The sequence below is a fragment of the Spea bombifrons genome, chromosome 5 (genome assembly GCF_027358695.1).
Source record: "Spea bombifrons isolate aSpeBom1 chromosome 5, aSpeBom1.2.pri, whole genome shotgun sequence".
Classification (NCBI taxonomy): Eukaryota; Metazoa; Chordata; class Amphibia; order Anura; family Pelobatidae; genus Spea; species Spea bombifrons.
This window is the reverse complement of record NC_071091.1, coordinates 31,746,376-31,767,798: the sequence shown is the minus strand read 5'-3', so window position 1 is coordinate 31,767,798 and position 21,423 is coordinate 31,746,376. Positions and strand designations below refer to the sequence as shown.

The window sequence follows — 21,423 nt, the reverse complement described above, 5'->3', positions numbered from 1 at the left end:
TATAACATTGCTGTCATTTAAGTAATAATAAATATAATTAATCAGGAAATTATGTTACATGATATATTATTATTATTTATTATTATTATACATGTTATTGGAACCATTTTCATTACAGGGTAGGTGTTAGCTCTGAATGATCCTCAGTCTAATGAGATTTTCTGGTCTGTCTCAATTTAGGTATGATCAGCAAAAGGATAACTACTACCATATGATAATGATTATAATTTTCTTGTTTTCAGAAAGCGTATCCATTTTCACAGTCGATATATTATTAAATATTAAATAAACTTTGTATTTGTTGAATATGACAACTAGAATGATATCTACATTATGCAATCAATAGCAAATTATGAATTATGTATTGGTTAGGCAATTTGAGTTTCTTGTAAGGTACACCAAGCAAAGCTCCGCGGAAGATGTTGGTATTTCAAAACCTGTGTTAAAGGAAGCAAGTAGAAAAGTGTTTTCCCACATTGCTGTAGTTATGTTTCATCTAATTTTAGGTATGTTTATTGTTATCCGGTGTTCCTTCCTGGCTAATCAGAAAGTCATCATAAGGATACAGCCCAAGCCCTACATGAGCATTAATATTTCAATGGAGTTTTCCTGGACTGAAGAATAGGGTCTTAAGTTGTCCTTGAGAATGGGGTATTTATTCTCTCTGGCTTGTGTTCTGACTTCTTAAATTAGAACTTGAGGGACCATTATTTTCTGCTCACAGCCAGGCAGTAGTTAGGATATTTATAAACTCTTTCCAATGTTTGTGTTTAAGAGACACTTCTGTTGGGAAAGATTATACCATACTTTTTTGACCCATTTCAGTTTGCCCCTCTCATGTACTCTGGTGTTAGAACAGTCCTCCACCACAATTAAACTCACAATTATGTATATTCCATGAGCAATAAAATGTGTATAAACCATTAATCAGCTACTATAGATGAGAGATTCTCAAAAGGTCTCATTCCAGGACTATGTAGAGTATACATGGATGCATGCATGTATATATATATATATATATATATATATACCGTATTGGCTCGGATATAGGCCGCCCCCGTATATAGGCCGCAACCTAAAAGTTTGGTGCTTTTTTAAAGAAAAAGTTTTTTTCTTTAAAAAAGCACCAAAAAAAACATGCTGCCACTCTGTCCCCCCCCCGAGATATGCTGCCACTGTCCTCCCTCCCCGAGATATGCTACCACTGTCCTCCTCCTCCCCCCCGATATGCTACCACTGTCCTCCCCCCCCGATATGCTACCACTGTCCTCCTCCCCCCCCATATGCTACTACTGTCCTCCTCCTCCTCCCCCCCGCGATATGCTACCACTGTCCTCCTCCTCCTCCCGCCCGCGATATGCTACCACTGTCCTCCCCCCCCCCGAGATATGCTGCCACTGTCCTCCTCTGCCCCCCCCTCCTCGACTTACCGGAGCAGACTCCCGGGTGTCTTGCGGGGCCGACGGGGGACATCTACGCAATACGCGTATGCAACTTCCGGTGCCGGTACCGGAAGTTGCATACGCGTATTGCGTAGATGTCTCCCGCCGGCCCCGCAAGACACCCGGGAGTCTGCTCCGGTAAGTCGGGGGTGGGCAGAGGTAAAACGCATCGTGCGGACGGTCCGCACGATGCGCTTAGACAACCTCCCGTGCCGGCACCCCCCCTGTGGGAAGTGCTGGCAGGGGAGGCTGTCTGAGTGTATCGGCCAGTAGGATGCAGGTCCCCTGCACCGCTGCGGGGGATCTGTATCCTAACCCTGCTGCCTGCCCGGCGCCCGGGACTGCATGTCCCGGGCGTCGGGCGCTAAACCCCGAATATAGGCCGCACCCCCACTTTAAAGACTTAAAGTGGGGGAAAAAAGTGCGGCCTATATTCGAGCCAATACGGTATATATGTGTATACGACAGTATGTGTTTAGGTATGTATATTTTAAAGATATTGTGCTGGATTCAATTATGGAAATAATCTATCAAAGAGAATTAAATAATGCTTCTTGGCCAAATAATGATCTGGGCCAAGTTACTGTTTCTCATTTTTCTATTCTAGTGTGTGCAAGGAGTGTTGTTTTATTACTTGTGGTAAATTAACCGTATTTGCTCGATTATACGACGACCCCCCAAAATTTGAATATTTAGGAAAAAAAGAAAAAGCCTAAATATAAGACTACCCTATAGGAAAAATGTTTTATTACTAAATATTACGTCACATTTAAACTTACATGTTTTATTTGCCAACCTGCCCCCCAGTTATGCACATCTGGCCCCAGGCTTGCCACTCTGCCACCCCAGAAATGCCTTATACCACCTACATGCCACTCTGCCCCCTCCCATAAAAAGGCATTATACCTGCCTATATCCCACTCTGCCTCTCTGATAGGCCTTTTAACCCCCTATATGCCACTCTGCCTACAGGAATGCCTTAACTCCCCCCATATGCCACTCTGCCCCCCCCCCGACTTATCCCTCATACCTCAGACTCCCTGGTGGTCTAGTGAGGCAGCTGGTGGACGTCTGTGACTGAGCATCGTAAGGTCACGTCACGCCGGTGCTCAGTCATAGAAGTCCCGTCGGAAGTGCCGGCAGCAGCGGAGGTTGACTGTCCGCATCACGCAGAGATTCACCGGCTGCCATGCGCACGGACAACCTCCGCTGCTGCAGGCACTTCCACCTCCCATGCAGCGCTGCGGGGGATCCGGATCTTAGTCTTATAATCAGACCACTACATGTCCATCTATGTACATATCACACCTTCCAGCATTTGAACTGGCCAAAGAAGCCCAGTTTTTTTTTTTTTTTATAGACAAGTCTCTACATACTTTTTATTTAACTTTGTGACCTACTGTAAAATAGTTATACAAGTCAGGCATCTTTGTATTTTATTTACACATTTTAGTTTATAATCATGTTGTTTTATTGTTTTCTGCACACTTTTAGGCTGTAAAACACTCATAACCTACCAAATATTCTGAACTCCTATGAGTGAGCAGAGGGGGAAACAGGGTCATCAAGTGACGAAAGTTTATTCCTGCAGCTTGTGTGCTTTCTTTTACTTTTTATTTTATTTGTTTTCCTTTTTAATTTCAAGTTTGCTTACATACATAAATATATGCATATTGTCTTTGTCTTTAGCTTGTGCATAAAATGTCTTAGTTTTTATTTTAAGTTTTTTGTAATGTCTAAGTGTTACTTGCCAAGCCTTAAAAAAACGTCATTTTGTTGTTTACAGCGCGCAGTATGATAAGGGTGTTTATCCAGTAGATTGGACTATGATAACAAATTGCTAAAATTTAGCTGCCTGAAAACAATATATTATGTAAGAGCTAAGACTTTTAACGCAAAAAACAGAGCATCATTTTGGAAAACGTACTTTTAATTTTATACTTTTGCTTTGAAGAACTATAACGTATTTGCAGCACAGTAATAATTGCCCCTTTTATACATGTTTCTTAAGTATAATGATTTTGAACTGACACAATGTGGGCTAATCTATTATCAAGTTTTTTCTGCCTGAATAGTTTAACCCCTTAAGGACAATGGGCGGTCCCTAAACCCATCGAAAACAATGCATTTGAAGCCCGTACATGTAGGTTTTGTCAAATATATAGATAGATACATATATACACACTGATTAGCCATAACATTATAAACCACTTGCCTACTATTGTGTAGGTCCCCCTATTGCCACCAAAACAGCCCTGACCCATCAAGGCATGGACTCCACTAGACCTCTGAAGATGTGCTGTGGTGTCAAATTTACTCAGATTCTTACGCTAGCCCATTTTTCTTGCTCCTAACACATCAACTTTGAGTTCGAAATATATGCGCATAGAAAAATATGTTTTTGACTTAATTTGGATTTTATTTCCCCCAACGTTGGACCATTTCATTAAACTGTCCTGTAGACTGTCCCATTAGACACACTCGGTTGACAGTATTTTACCTACTCTTAGCCTCACTTGCATACACTCATACTGGCCACTCTTTGCCACATACCAAAACTCCACTGACCACTCTGACCCTACTCAATCACACCAACATATACTTTAATATGTATTATAATAAGGCACATGGCGTATATTCTAACAAACATACCACTCTCAGTAAGATAACACAGTATCCTTTAACACAAACTCAAAACATACACATTGTGTATATCTATCACAAACCCCCACGCTTTGTCACAAACACACACTACACACAGACACACCATACTCAGTAACACACACACTGCTTTTAGCCACACACACACAATACCTTGAGTACCTTGCACTTCCCAAGTGTGGAGTCCAGTTACCCCACTGAAGACCCCTCAAGCAGGGTAGGACTGGGGATGTTGAGGTGGCCCTGGCACTTTTAAGTTCTGATGATGTAGATACGATCAACTGCCGGATAGGAGCAGCCACACATATCCAGCCACTGGCTGCTCCAACATCATCAGGACATACAGTGCCAGGGCTGCCTAGACATCGGGTGAGTGTGCGGTGCTGTCGGCCACCGGCCCAGCTTAGAGGGAACACTGCCACCTCTGGATCCCATCAGGAGATAAGACAGTAATTGATGTTGGGTCCGAGACTAATCAGCCATAATGCTGCAGTACTTAAAAACATGAATGGTAGACTCTGTGTCAGCAGTCTGTGTAATGTGACCTAGCCTTGGTTTTGTTTTACCTGACTTGTCAATTTGTTATTTGTAAGCACCACTGAGTTACTGTGTTTTTCATGCCTGTAAAATCAATAGTTACAGAAACAAACAAGAAAGAACATCCTGATTCTCCTGGTTTGTTCCATTAATTGTTACTCTCTGGTGTCTTTCCAATACACAGTAAAACTAAAATGTCAAGGCATACAGTTAAAAAAAATTCTATCACTAAACCCATGCTCTAAATCCCAAGCACGGGGAGCTGGTGGCATGGTCTGTCAGCAGGGTCACATCAGGTTGGCAACTTGGCTCAGGTTAGGACATCCGTAGGCAACTTCTGGTGAAGGGCATTCCTTCGTTTCCCTCTGCAAGACTAATGATACTTATTTATCACCATAATATGCAGTGTACATGAGGTCCAACCTCAGTAAACATCTGCTGCAGGATGTTCTCAACTGGCCCTGGATAATGTTTAGTTAATTCAGTGAGATTTCTGCAACGTCTCGTTGTCCACTGAATTATGGATTAAGCAGAACAAGCTCATTCTTTTTTGCTGGAGAAATAATAGTAACTAGTGAAATGAGAGAGTTGAAACCACAACTCTCCTGCCAAGACTTCCTTTAGTGAATAAAACCCCAACTTCATTTTGCATTAGAAAAACACAGTGCCATTTACGTATACTTCTTATGATATTTAGCGAAAACAGAGGGGTGGATATAATTCAGCTATTTTTATATTTTTGTGTGAATGTTAATGAAAAAAAAAACTAATAATTGTTTCCTCTTTTGCAGTTTTGTTTGGAATTAAATCAGCCATCTCTGCCCAACATTCGTAAGTGGAAAGGGGTAATGGGATCGTGGAAGTGCGTTATTTCCGAAAAGCCATCATCCTACTTAAACGAGGTATGTAACAATTTTATTTATGGTTACACTCCCTTTTTTTTACTGATAGAAATATTTGTTGTTTCAAGGGAGATGTTTTTAATTTGTTTTGGCATTAGCCTTAGCATTAATATTATCATTGTTTTTTTGGCAAAAGGCAGGTATCCGGCTGTTCTTTTCAAAGCCCTATAATGCAGTGCCAACTTTGGAGCAGTGTATTATGGCTGAGGATGTGCGTATCTAAAGCTGGGACAATATTTTTGCAAATTATTATGTTTTTTGGTTTTTTTATACAGTAGTGTAGGATTTTTTAATACCCAGTTAACCCTTGGCCGTCACATGATTAAAAGTTAGGAAAATATATATGTGGCATGGTTTGATTCTGCATTTTAAAATTATATTAATGGTTTTATGTATAATATTAATTACATTTATCTTACCTACTTGCTAATATGTTTTGAAATGTATCTTTAGTTGAGCTAAATTCTTTGAAAGCGATAATGTCCCCTTGGTGTCCCTGGTCACTAAGATAATGGATAAATGATTAAGGAGTTAACAGAGTATTGTCTTTGTGCACAATACATGTTTTCGGTCAGCAAAAGGTACATATATAGTTATATTTTAAAAAAATTTATGATTGGATGAAAAGCTGATATATAGATGTTTTTAGCTCAATCAGGTCACTTACTGCTGACAGATACTTGTTGGCAACTCATGAAAAAAAATTATGATTTTTATACTTTCCACTTTAATTGTTCTATTTTAATAAACACACTTTCTAAGACAGCTTACAAATGCTCTGTTAGCATTACAATGAGTCAGGGTATTTATTTAATTTACTAATGTTAAGAAGTAGGCATTAATAATGGGTATTTTAATTGGCCATGTTTAAGCTTTGTATACTTAAAGTTCACATTTATAAACTATGCAAAGGCTTAATTAACCCATTAGGTTGCTATGTGTTTTGCCAGGCTCTTAAATCTAGAAATAAAGAGGCAGTAGTGCCTAATATCATTTTTTTGCAGGAATGAGTGAATAAACCTGTAACATAACTAGGTACGTAACTAGAAGCCACCGGACAAGGTGCCCTCTCACTTCACCAAGCAACATGCCCCCCCCAGTGTCACCTTTGCCTCCAAACAGTTGATCAGTGCCATCTTTGTCCCCAAACAGCTTGTCAGTGCCCCAAAACAGCCTGCCTGTGCCATTTTGCCCCCAAACAGTCTACCCTGTGCCCATGCTTACACCACTTACCTACAGGAGTGGTATGTCTGCTGTGTGCAGACCGTTTGAGCATCCAGGAAGTGGATGTGGTGTCACTTCCTGTCCTCTGGATCAGTCAGGTGCAGGGTGAGGGTGTGAGAGATCATGCAATCAGATGATCTCTGTGCTCTCCATGCCGCTAGCTGCAGGTATTACCTGCACCTAGTGGCTTTAAATGGGCAGAACAGTGGTCGCAGGGGACACCCTGGCCCCCTACAGTTGCAGGCCCCTGTGACCATGATTGTTTTGCCCCTCCTCATAAGGAAAAATGCTATGCTGATTTTATAGCAGCATCAACTTCCTCATTAAAATGTCCTCTGACTTCATTCTGGACATCTGCACAGAATAAGCTACCAGCACACAAGCCTTTGCTGGTGGCAGACTAGATTGTGTGTATACCACTTGCATTTTGTATGTACTACTTTATTGTTGTACCTCGCGGCTCGTCCCGGCTGAACTTTGAACTGCTCCCGCTCGGGGTCCCTGCGACCGATCACGTCGCTTTTTGGACAGGATATCCTCAGGACCCAGAGCTATCCATCCCTGCCGCTCCTTCGGGATCACCCCGAAAACGACGGTTTAACGGTGTACGGACATTGCGGGGCTCGGTGGCCTAAGTGTGGCACTGGACTGGGCGGGGATGTGTGGACTTGGTTTATGGCCTTTTTCCTGTGTTGGACTGTGTATAAGCCCGAGTGTTTCCTAAATAAAGAGTCCCGGTTTTACCTCACTACGAGTCCTGCCTTGTTATTGAGGTAAGCCTCGGCGCTGCCAAAATAGCCAAGCAATTTACATAATAGCACTCTTACAACAATACAAATAATTGTAAAATGTATTATGTGTAAGAACTTCCTTCCAATTTCCTCTGGTGCCCCATGCAAATGTGCTTAGGGACTTTTGATCTAAAAAGAAGGGGAAGAGGTTATAAATGGGTACATGTGTATTTAAAGGATCATTATGACAATGTATGTAATAAAGTACTGTTAGCTACATTTGGCTACAATGTGATAAACAGAGTGTGTACCTCTGTATTTGACAAAGAAGAAAAATTACCTGCACTAATATATAAAACAGGTTCATGAATGAATAAATGAGTGCTTATAGATCTTATATGGTCAAAAATGATACTCTTAGTCTCATAAAAGGGCCTCCCAGCTATCAACCCTCGCACCCTCAAAAACCCCATATGTCTCACACCTGGTACACTTAACTCTGCTGATGCAAGAATAGTTATATTTGACAACAGAGCATCACCCATCAACAGGGATTTGGTTAATGAGGGTATGAAGCAGTAATAGTACAAGGCATAGGGAAACACATTCATCCACTTTTGTTTGTGATTCAAACACATGGGACCCATAACCTTGGGGAATACGGTGTAAGTACAGCTAAGGATTCCGGGAGCTGGCATGTTTGTGTAATTCAATCATGGGTTAATAATTATCAACTGACAGGGATAACTGGGCACCATGGTGCACATAGCTTTCTTCCATTCTAATAATCTAGGTTATACCTTAGTGCACTGATTTTAAAATGGATGTATTGAAGCTTGGCTCCCTTTACTGTAAAGATCTTCATGTGAACATTGCTTCATATTTTTTTTTTTTTTACATGAAATGGCTATATATATACTGTAAATGGGAAAACACATATTCATCACTGCTTGGGTGGCTTGTTAGTTCCAAGTATATTTAGGTTCTAGAAGTAAATCCTGTGGCTGAAAGAAAAGTTCTTAAAGTAAATCATGCGTATATGAATAGTTTACATTAATCAACAGACCATATTGTACTTTACTAACACAAATGTATTTAATATAATCTGTTTTATGTACATGGAACATAGTATATCCCAGCATGCATTTACTTTTTCTGTGTACCTTGATTTATAATCTTGAAAAAAGCGACTGCTAAAAAAATGATTGTTGTAGATAGTGGGGCTGCAAGTTATTACATTACATTAGTATACGTTATACTAAAGTTTCCATTTAAGAACCAATAAGCCACCCTTAGTTCTCATTCAGACAGTTGCTTTGGCACTGTCAGCACCATCAGCCATGTGTACATTTTGTTTTTTGTTGAAAGGATTTAGGCAGTGCTGTCAACAAATTAATAACTCTCACTAGTAAATGTTCCATATCAGTAAACTCTGATGCTGCATTATTTCTTGTCTCTCTCTGTCTCCCCAGCGCATTAAATCTGCCCCATTTCTTCCTTTCATTAGCACTGGAGCAGGGGAATTAGAGCCAATGAGATGATCAAATAAAAAGCTTTTACTCGCAATTAACTGCATATAACCTGCATGGGAAGACAAAGCCTTACAGTAATGCTATTTCAAGCAGTCATCTTTTATGAGATAAGAGGCAGTTTATAGGTTGTTGATGAGTATGCGGAGTTGGCAGGAAGCAGATTGCCACTAATACCAGTTTAATGGAATCTTATTGATCGTGGAAGTATATTGTTTCAGGATCTGGCAATGGCATGGTATCTTATAATAACTTTTACCCGTGCAAAGGTGATGAAGTTAGATGCATCCACATAAGTGGATTTTTGTAGCTACAGCTAGACCCACCTCAATGTAAACACAAGTTTTTTGTGGTGGGTCTTTTATGGATAATGGAATAAATCCATACTAACAAGCTGAGCAATTTGTTTAAAAAAATCAGGGGGCTTTTTAATGCAATTATATTAGTATTTTCTACCCACATTACTTAATCCAGTCCCTTTTCTCCAATTCCATATTTTTTCATACTGTATGTTTTGAGTTGTGAAGATTTGTGTTTGGAACCAATTAATATAATCATGCTGACTGGCAGATGTGTTTCATTGCAATTTCAAATATAATGGGTTCAGGGGACACCAACAGGGTCTAATAGTAATTGGAGTGAGAAGTCTTAATTCGAGGTCTGCCCCTGAAAAGAAGGACATTGGGTCATCCTGCCCTTGGTGACCATATGTTTTATATTTTCTAGGCTGTAGGAAGGCTATACTAGAGAAAAGGTAGGCACACTGCATAGGTAAAGAGGGAAATAGCACGCTGTGGTAGCAGGTGTGGGAGTGAGAAGGCGCGGGAACATTATGGTATCCAGAAACCTTCTCTTAAGATGATCCAGCATTCATTGGGGAATTTCATTGTCATTTTCATTTAAACCACAAATTGAAACCTTTCATCTCAACAAATGTAGCTATGCATTACCCAGGGCTAACACAACCCTTCTTGCTGGAGAAACACTCCAGAGTTGGCCCTCCGTAATGTGATATCAATCAGATGAAATGTGTAACCTCCCAACAACTCATCTACAACGTTTACTGCATAAACTTAAAAGAAGTTTAGTCACTCAATAATGAGCTTTATGTGTGGAGGTGCGTAAAACAAATGAAAATCTGTCAGTGGCAAAAGAATTGTGAATAAAACTCACCGAGCCACTAAAGGTACAGTGTCTTAGGTACACTCCAGCCATCATAAGCACTTTAATACATATGAGAAATTCAGATTCAGCCGAATACATCTCCTTGTACGTGATAGACTTATCTCCAGAACTAGCTCTGTGAACACTGCCGGGAGTCCTCTGTTGTACCCGTGTACATGTGCAGAATGTGATGTCATTGGGTTCATTGGAAACACTTTCCTGCCGCTAATTGGCTTCAAGCAGCCAATCAGTGGCAGGAATCTTCAGACCATGGAGAAAGCGAGCTGCAGCTTCTCCCTAAGGTTATTTTTTTTTAAAGCATGCATATTAAAGTACTTTAATATGCATTCTTCTTTAGCTAGTCTGTGAAGCACAGTAAGCTGTCCCTTTAAACCATTTGGTGCATAGTTAGCATGCAGTGGTCTGCGTGTCCATGTCACTTTTTCTGCTCCCTATGATTGCCATCTGTACTGCAACATTCAGTAAACGTCACCTGATTTATTTTGCAAGTGTCACTTCCCCCCTTTAAATTTATTGAAGTAATTGAGTAGGCACTCTGTTCTATTGCCAAGAGCATTAACCCAATTGGTACTGAAATGGTTGAAAAGATTTAAAAAAGCAAAACCCACATTGAATTAAGGCATTTGCTAATATATAAGGGAATGCCTTTCACTTTTTATTACTAGTATTTATATAATGTATATGTATATATATATATATATATATATATATATATATAAATATTCAAAAATATTGTGCTTTTTTAAGAAACTATTATATTCTTGATGGTTTTAGGCAGCTGCATATTAGTAGTTAATATGTGTTCATGCACCAAGTTATCTTAGCCCAATTTTCTATACAAACAACTATTTTCAAGGATACCCCCTTTAAGAAAAGCAACAGAAGCAAAACATATACTAAAATAAAAATGCCTGTTTTGTTCTAAGGAGCCTATATATTAATGTAAAAAGAGGATCTATGATATAATACAGGATGTTTCTACACGTTTGTTTGCTAGTTTCTATTACAGTATATAGCGTTGTGAGTTTACAATACATGTATATAATTAACCTGCAATCATCAGAATGTGTAGTTTTTGGAATTGGAAGATTGAAATTACTTTTAGATGTTAATTAGTAAAATAAATCACCATAAAACTTCAGATTCCTAACCTCATTATTTAGTAATAACCATGATCCATTAAAGTTTCTTTTTTTTTTTTCATTCCAGAAAGCAGAATTTAGCGGTTTTCTCTGGGACACATCAGCTGGCATTGAGCTGAAGAATGCCACTTTACAAGAAAGCCTGCAGACCAACGGTAACAGCAAGCACACATCTCCTCACCCGTTCCTCGCACATTTCAAGGTAATGCTTCACCAACAGCTGGATTTTATTATCCAAAGCCTGACAGCTTTCCACTCTTCCTTCTAGAAAATTCCATAGTCCGATGTGTGCAGTGATGATCCTAGCTCAATTAAAAATGTTTTTTGTGGACTCTCGGTTCCAAACACTGGATGTTTTTTGAGACTTTTTCCATAGTCCACTTATGTATGTAGAGAAATTTTCATCTTAGACTCATTTACAAAGAACACCTGAAAATAGTATTTTTTTTTTTTTTTTTGGACACCTATCAAGCTATGAGCATGATCTCAAAAAATCCAAACATCAAAAATAATAATAAAAACTGCGAAATAGATTGCTTGCTAGAAAACTGGTTTTGATCATGGGAGGTGGGCACCAGCAGTTGACAACTAGCTACCCCTGCTATGCAATCACATAGATTTCCTAAAAGAAACACTGAAAATACAGAAAAGGATTTAACAAATTGCATGAGGGATGTTTATTTTAAAAGAGGAGAAAGGTTAGAACATGCGGTCATAGACTAAAAATAGAGGCTTCGATGTATAACTAATGTAAAGTTTAACTTTACCGGGACGCTCTAGATAAACAGCCTTGCTTCCGAGCAGGTTTGGTAGAGGCTAATACAGTGTGGGAATTTAAACATGCCCGGGATTATTATTATTATTATTATTATGTTTTATTTATATAGCGCCAACAATTTACGCAGCGCTTAATACAACACATATAGGGGTATGACAAGACTAGAATTGACAGACTAAGACAAACCGATACATTAGGTGGAGAGAGCCCTGCTCGCAAGCTTACAATCTTGAGGATAGGTTTTTGGTTATCCTGAATCTATACCAAGATTATCTTTATTTCAGGAAAGACGGGACATACAAGATCGGCCGAATGGTTCTTATCTGCCCTCAAATTCTGTGTTTATAGGATTTACAGCCATTCAGATTTGTCTGCTTCTAGGTGGTGTTAATTATTGCTAATTTTCTGGCGATATTGGGCGTCATGTACAATGTGGTCGTGAGTTCCAACGAAGTTAAGCTGAACACAGCAGATAGAATAGACAGCACCGAACCTAGAAATCTGCAGCAATATGTGTGGGGAAACTCAAGAGGAACTACAACAAAGAAATATATATATTATATTATACTTATTTATTTATTTCTCCCTGTGTAGGTTGGAATAAATGAAGTGACTCTGGTGAATATTCACCTGTCCCCTAACCTTGGCGAAGCCGGAAAGAATCATAACGACAGCCACAAAACGTCAACCTTTGGCCAAGCACTGCAGGAGACTCTGAAAGGTATGTAAAGCTGCAGAGGCTTGGAAGCTGAAACATGACCCAGCCTGCCACTTCCAGCCATTCCAAGAATGTTTCCCGGCAGCCAGTAGAATGTACATTCATCTAACTGCTTCTTCTCCATTAGCTCCATGTTGATATTGATATTTCCTTGACTATGGCCCAACACACAAGGTTTTATTGGTGGATACGTGGTGTAAAACATTGTTTATTTTTATGGACTACCTGAAACTATGTTTGCACAAATGAGGCATTTGTGTCACGTAAGACAATTATCTTCATGGCTAAATTTTCCAGGGCCATATATATATTTATGTATAGGCAGGGCCATAATTCACTATTATAACCCAGTGAATTCCTAAATGCTCGGCATAGTTCCTAACCTTTCAAAAACAAGTCAATCAAGTGAGGAAATACATGTGAAACTCCTATTTATGTAGGACTGTTTTACACAATCATAATCGTCGGCGTATGGAAGGTTGACATGCGGGAAGATGTATAGATGTGTACAATCCAATAAAAAAATAAGAGTTAAAAAGAGATCAAAGTAGAAATGGAGTCTTTAATATGCAAATTAGCTGAAAATATTGTTGGGTCACCTGTTGAGGTGTCATGTAGTATATACCGTGAGCTTTAGTTAATGTTCAACTCAACCAACAGCTCACTTGAACCAGTTGTGCTTTTCTTTCCAATATATTTTAACGTGTCTCTTTGTGAATTTAGATTCCATCTAGTTTCAAGTTTTCTTGGAAATTTGAGGCAACGCTCAGGAGTTTATTGAATAGTCCCAATCAAGTCTGTTAAAAAGTTCTAAATGCAGAACAAATACCAAAGTTCTAAATGCAGAACAAATACCATGGAAAGTAGCAGAATTGTTCTGCTCCACATTTAGCACTTGGGATTATACTTTATAAATATGGCTAATTGTATCTAATCTTTGGAAACCCGAATTCTATGTTGCTAGAAATAATATGGCTTACTCAAAATCTGCACTTCACCAGGAGAAAGTTTTGTGAAAAAGCCATTCATGCTGTTCCGTATGAATGACATATTTGACATGTTCTACGTTTGTCTTGACCTGACCTTTGTTGTACACGGATTTAGACACGTCTTGTATGCCACCCATTCACTAGCACAGGCATGATGATTTCCATACAAACATGTGGCTCAGCAACATTATCTCATCACCTGCTAAAGCAGACACAGTTAAACTTAGTTATATACTGGACACTGAAATGAAAATAGCATGTCAAATTCTATTGACATAGACGACAGCCGAAGACATCTGTAGAATCGGTAACCTCAGGCATTCATACTTCTGCAGACTACAACTACTAGCATGTACTTCCAATCTACATAAACAGAAAGATCTATAGATATATTCAATTGTGTAGAGCATTTTTACTTTTACTGATGTGATCATTTAGTGCTTAATGTATTTTACCCATAAGCCCTATAGTGACGTGCGTACTACACGGTTATTGTCTCAGACATGGCTGGTTAAGTGAATTAGTCTTCCTGAAATATCGCACATTACCTAAGTAAACATTAACAGTAATAGGTGGCTACAGGAGAAGTGTTTTGTGGACAGTGTGGCGCTGTCTCATGAGAATCTAACCAGATGTTTGTGTCCGCTGCTGACCCAGTACAAGATGCATCTCTGACTACTTCTTCACATGGACTGTAAAATGTGTACATTTTCTCTGGAGTCTATGTGATGTTGCATTTTTTTCTGTGTTGGTATCAATATTATATACATTTTCTTAATTTTTATTATAAATTCTAGGTATAGCAATTCACTATTCTTAATTTCACAAATGTAATCATGTAATTAGACTATTTTCTGTACATAATTTGAATCACATATATATATTTATATATATATATATATATATATATATATATATATATATTCAAATAACTAAATATATACTACTTTCTACCTTTTTAAAAAAATGATTTATATGCATAATTTACTTTAGAATATTTTTTTACTGAATATACTTAAGACTCTTAAGAAAAGAAATCTTCTTTTTTCTTCATAGGAAGCAAAGGGAAATACAATTGCAATAAGAAAATTAAAACATTATTAAGTTAATTTTAGGTTTTTTTATTTTGTTAGTATTTTTTTTTAAAAAAAGCAAAATGGTATTGAACAAAAATATATTGTTTTTCCATCAGAATTTTTCAAATCCCCCCCCCCTAGACATGTACTTTACACACCATACACAGTTAACTAAGAATAAAAAAGAGGTTTTAATGATGAAAATCAGAATATATATAAAAAAAAGCTGGTATATAGCAGATGTATCATGGAGTGATTGTAGAATGCATCACAATCCCTTTAACTCACTTCTTTCCAGAACGCTCTAATTGTTTGATTGGTTGTTTCCTGTTTCAGGTGAAAAGGATTTAATCATCTTGGGAAGTTTTAGCCTTCCTCCAGACAGCAATGACTTTGATTGCTTGAGAAAAGAGAAATTGCACAACCTGCTACCTGCTAACACCTTCACGAACATCAGCACAAAGAATCCACAGGGGAATAAGTCCCTAGACAACATCTGGTTCAGCAAGAGCCTGAAGAAGGTGTTCACAGGTAAGAGATCATACCTCCCAACAATCAGATTTGTGGGCATTGTTCTGAGTAGCTGCTCCACTGTCCCACTTTTGCAGGCAGTGAGGAATATGGAAAGAAGAAAATGTGAGGGTACCAGTGTCTTTGAGTGAGGAACATGGACCAGTTGGGGAGTTCCACTGATCCCTGGGAGGGGAAAAACAATGGAGGTTTGTGCTGATGCAGCTCCCACATAGCCTCTGTGTGACTCTAGCATAACTAGGTGGCTAACTGAGTAGGCAGGGTGAGTGGCCATGCCTACCTGGGGTGGTAGGTATGGCCACTTGTCTTGTCACACCTCCAGCATCTGAAATGCCAAGGGAGATATGAGTTAATTCCACTGCATCAATGGCACATGAGTGACACTTTTTAGAAAGGACCACTCTTGTGGAATTTCAAAATGCTTTAGAAGAACAGCACAATACTATATAACTGTATAACTGGTTAACAATGTATTATGAAAATAGTGCCCAAAATGGCATGCTATCTTCAGCATGGTAGATCAGTGATGAGTTACAGGGTTGGTCAATTGGTTCTAGTTGGTATCTAGACCCCGGGCAGGTTTCACTGATAATACTAAAGTAACCTAGATAAACATGTTTATGAAAACTTGTTAGATAAGTACTTTCTGGTATATGCTTCCATTTGCTAATATTTGTATTTTTTATTGTAGGCTACTCTTTAGTTGTGAGAGAAGGCCTCACTAATCCGTGGATCCCAGATAATTGGTCCTGGGGAGGGGTGGCTTCGGAGCATTGCCCCATACTGGCAGAATTTTACATAGACAGAGACTGCAATAGGAAGGAAGTTATTCCCAAAGCCAATGGAGTCACAGTGGAACGCAATGATTCAAACACCAAGCACGAAAGATGAAAAAGTACAGAAGCAAAGTGAAGGAACAAGGGGTTTCCACCTTTTGCTTCGACTGTGAACCCTAATCCAGAACTGCTACGCTTTCCATATCACAAATATTAACGTTTTGTTTTCAAGTACCCTCCCAATTCTCATGCTGTAAGTGGATGTTTTAGAATATCCTAATGTGATAGATCAGCTGCTATCTAGCTTTCAGACTCAACTTTCAGTGGGCGCTTCATGTGCCAGACATGGACAATGAATAACGATATAGAAAACAAAAAGAAAGGAAAAATACTTTAAAATTTCTGTGAAACCATTTTTTTTCCTTTTATTTGTAAATGATTTCTTGTAAAGCGATGCAATAATGTAAGACTGTAAAAATGAGACCTTTAACACTGTCAGCATTTTTTTCTCAATTAAATTAATGAAATTATGTGAAATTTGCAGGAATTATTTTGTATGGTTTATTGTTGATTTCTGTTCACTACCTTCATTTACATGAAACCTCCTTTCCAGCAAACAAAAGAGGATATGCTATAGGGGATCTTAACTTTTCTCTCCCCTGCTCACCGCACGACTGCAGACACAGGTGGGTGGACAGTAATGATATTGGGGGCTGATTGCATGACCTTCCGCCCTGCCATGGGCTTCACGGTAGAGACCCCTTGGTACCAATTCATAGCATTTTCCATTGCCCCATGACACAAAAATCAATGCAATTTCTTGTGGCTGTATAAGAAACCACTGATTCTGCCGAACATATAGAATAAGAAACATTTCTAATAATGTTGAGCCAGCCCCTGTTCTTCAATCATGTGAAAATATTACGCCTTCATCTTTTTAGGGGTGTCTACAAGCATAGAGAGCACACCTATGCATCTGCAGATGCAAAATGATATATGTGAGTCCCTTAGCTAAAATGATTTTGTATATGACGTAGTAGAAGATTATACAGAAGTACATCCTGAAGTGCGGTGTAGTTCTGACGCACCGGCTATTAGGATGTTGGTTTAGGCATATAGAGCCAATACATTAGCTATCTAAAACTTAACAGGTAGCTCTATGGTTGTGGTGAGTACGTCACTGCCTCCCCAGCACAGAACCCTAAAGATTGAAATGAATAGAAGCTAAACATTTAAACTCCTGTCCATTAAATGTCATGTTTCAAATACACTTATATAGCATCTCCCATTTTTTATAGTCATAATGAATCATAAGTAGCTTTTCATGTTTTGAGACCAATGTGCAAACTGTTTAATCTCGCATCAGGCATTCGCACAGCAGCCTCCAGTTCTTGTCAAGTTTAAGCTTGATTTGTCTGCAGGATACTCATGTCGTGTTTTTGTCAGGGCCATCCCTTGTTGATGGAATGGCCTTGCCTCATTAACTTAAAGTTTTTTGCTTTCCCAAAGACAATATTTTATATATAGCCAGCTCTTCACTTCTATTGTTTGTGTGTGTGGACATTGTTAGGAATTTCCCTATGTTTTTCAGCATGCAAGTGCCTTGACGAACCATTGATGGGGCTAGTCCAGCGTCAGTGTAATGCCGCCAGTCATCTTGTCTTATGTTAAGTCTTGTTGATATACCATTCTTACAGCTTCTCTGTCTGTCAGGAGTATGTCTCTTCTGCCAAGGTGTGCCATAGAGACACTACCATCCCTTGAAGGGTCAAGTTGGTTTTCATCTCTCATTGCTCTGATGTTTAGGTTTGAATACTCTTATCAGTCACTGGTTCATAACGTAGATAAGATGTCTAATAAGGTGTATATTCTGGGAGTAAGCAACCACAATGTAGTCCTTACTCATGAAGCTAAAACGTAATGGTCAACATATTAAACCTGACCAGCAAGCATGCTAACCATCCTTTACCATTATCTGTCCACCATGGCAGTGTTTCCCCCTAGCTACACATATAGACCACCAACATGGCCTCCTAGATGAGCACTGGCCAATAATCCAACTCTGTCCTCATCATGTTTTGCATCAAAAATCCATCTCTCTCCAGGAGGGTACAAAGAGCTCAGTGGTTACAATCTTGTACACAATTTTATAGAGTATAAAGTCCGATGTCTCCGTGCCAGATAGGGTCTCTTAGCAAATCCCTCTATGATGTTGACGATAAACTGTTATAGGAATAATCACAGTCATGAAGTGTAGCAGGCTATTTTGTGCCTACTTAGATTTCTTTTGCTTGTTTTCTACACTTTATCTGCAGACAATGGCTTCCAAAATAAACTATATGCATGGTGAACTTTATTTCAGCAAGGGTTTTGTTTTAGCTTTTGTGTTCTTCTTTTTGTTTTATTTTTAATAGACAAGTTCCCAAGCCATGTCTGAATGAGCTCCCGGTAACCTCCATTTGATTCCATGTAACATCATGCTCCCTTAGTCTGTCTTGCTCTTTTAAAAATTGTGAATATATCTGCAGCTTTTTGATTAAACTACTGGCACAACATCTACCTCTCTACTTGCCAATAGCTTACAAGAATGTGATCTCTTAATTGCAGTTTAAGGTGGAATACTGAGCGTTTGTTATAAAATCATTAGCATGACCAAAGAGCTCAAACATCAATTTTTTAGGCTAGGAATTCTGTGTATCCTTGACGTGTCTTGGAATATTCAAAATGTGTGGCCTGTATGCGGCCCTCGAGTAATCTAGTTGTGCACCCATGCATTACATGTGCCAGAAGCTCCCTCAGGTGGCCAGTAATGACTATGACAATTATTAGGTTAATAAGCTAAGATTTATTTGCATAGCGTCAAATTTAGAATATGAATCTTCGGTAAAGATTTAATCTGATTCAAAGTTTTTGAAATGGCAGAAAGGGGGTTCTGTGGTTGCAATTAAATGTAATGAATTTGGGTGGAATGTTTAAAAAGTGGTCTGTTGGAGAGTTGATTTAGGGTTAGCTAGAGAACAGAGATATCCATCTAGATTCATTTTTCCTATGCTTTAAATAAAACATTTATTTTTTCTTGTAATCTGTACTTATTTTTACTGGTTTTTTTCATGGTCTAATTTACTGATTTGATCTGTGGTTTGATTTGATTAGAGCATTTTGCCATGATTAGATCATACAAAATGAGCCTTTGCCTGCCTCCCCCCAGCCATTAGCCATGCAGGAGATGTCTTCAGCCATATCCATGCACATGATATACTTACCGTCAGTGAGCTCCAGCTCTGGCTCAGGAAACTGATTTGAATGCTTCGAGTAGCGGAGGGGCGTTTCAAGGTCAGGTGGGGCCCTGGGCAAATCTATTACAAGGACCCAAATCTGTGACTTCAAGCTCAAAATTCCTCTGTCCTGTTTTTTCTCCCCTGATGTCCATCTTTTCTAGGAGCTCGGAATGTGAACGTAGGCCATTATTTACCCCTTTAATATTTATGGTGGAATGCATAGACTTGCCCTTCCAGGGATTATTTAAATTATGTGTTATGTATATTAGCTGGAACACTTTAACCTCTTCGCGACATAGGGGATACGTCACAAAAAACTGGTCCTAGAGAGTCGGGCCCCGTCACAGTTGTGACTGCTCCAACCCCTGTAGTTATGCCACTGGTTTGGTGAGTTCTATGTAATTTTTCATCTGTGTTCCAGGTGGGGCTGCTCGACCCTAAGGTTTGGTCATTACCTGCAAATATACACAGCACAAAAAAAATATATAGAAAGGGCACCGCACACAACATAAAAAGCATAAAAGACATACACAGTGAATAGCATTAAAAAAACACCTATTTAAGGCATAAAGTGGTGGGCTAAGCAATATATGGCCACGTATGGCCAATACGTGGCCGGTATATGCCCAATATATATGAGTATGCACTGAATCCTTGCTTTGCTTTGTGCACTTATTATTCTAGCAGCAACCTGGGAATCTGGATGTGTGCGTCCTTCTCCTCTCTCCTATATCAAACATGTCATGACTTATCGGCGCTACCGCTCTCCACCCTCATATTTGCTCTTTAGGATGTAGCCCCCAACTACTACTCAATCCTCACAACGCTCATGTTTTCAACCCTGGCACACAACAGTAACTCGACACCGTTTAATTGTTTATACCCAATTTACTGAGTTTCTTGACTCCAACTCCTTCAGTCTGGTTTCCTCTCCCGACAATCTACTGAGACCTGTAACTGAGTTACTGATGACCGCTAAATTAACAGGCCACTACTCTATGCTCATCATACTGGACCTTTCTGTTGTTTTCAACACTGTGGCCCACCCTTATGATCTTGGTCTCTGTGACGCTGCCCTCTCCTGGTTCACATCCTACATTTTTGATTGTCCCCAAGGCCCAATTCTAGTTCTCCCTTTACACTATCTCAGTTGGCATGCTAATCTCATCCTTTGGCTTTCAATACCACCTGTATGCTGATGACACCCAGATCCATCTATCCTCCCCTGATCTCTCTCCCTCTGTCTTAGATCGTGTAATTTACTGCCTTACATCTGTCTCAATCTGGATATCAGCGCGTTTCCTAAAACTCAATCTCCTCATATTCTCTCCCTCCAATGCTAACATTCCCTCATCAGTTTCCCTTAATGTTAATATTGCAATAATCTCCCTGTCCCCTCAAGATCACTGCCTTGTTGTCACCCTTGACTCTGACATCTCGTTCACCCCCACATTCAGTCTGTCTCAAAAACCTGCCATCTCCATCTTAAAAACATTGGCTGCATTCATCCCTTCCTAACACAAGATGCCACACAGGCTCTAGTCCATGTCATCATTATCTCCCGCCTTGAGTATTGTATGACTGTCGTAGCTGGTATCTTACCTGTCTCACCCCTCTACAATCCACCATGAACACTGCTGCCAGACTTATCCTCATGTCCCCTAATCAATTCTTCTGAATGTGATTGTGCCTCCCGTCCTTTTTTGTATTTATGATCCTGGCAATCATGAATTACCTAATCCTTTCATTTTTGTAATCTATTAATTTTTCAGTCATTTAGAATAATTAATGTAATTTCCAAATGCTTACCGATGTGAAGTATTCAGTGACTCACAAGGCTTCAGAATAGTTCTTGTGAGCTGCTCATAACCCCTTTTTTCTGTATTTGTATTATATTACGGTTGAGGTTACCGTATGTTTGAAC

At 39.2% G+C, this 21,423-nt stretch overlaps 1 protein-coding gene across 1 annotated transcript in view; it reads left to right on the top strand.

The window, feature by feature from the left end:
* The window catches only part of EEPD1 (endonuclease/exonuclease/phosphatase family domain containing 1), a 50,351-nt gene extending 33,593 nt beyond the window's left edge, over positions 1–16,758 (top strand). Inside the window, exons 3-7 of the mRNA XM_053466390.1 lie at positions 5,432–5,542; positions 11,421–11,555; positions 12,726–12,852; positions 15,251–15,445; positions 16,137–16,758. Coding sequence (XP_053322365.1) covers positions 5,432–5,542; positions 11,421–11,555; positions 12,726–12,852; positions 15,251–15,445; positions 16,137–16,336 — 768 coding nt within the window. The 3' untranslated portion in view covers positions 16,337–16,758. The remainder of the gene's footprint in view (positions 1–5,431; positions 5,543–11,420; positions 11,556–12,725; positions 12,853–15,250; positions 15,446–16,136) is intronic.
* Positions 16,759–21,423: the final 4,665 nt, after the last annotated feature.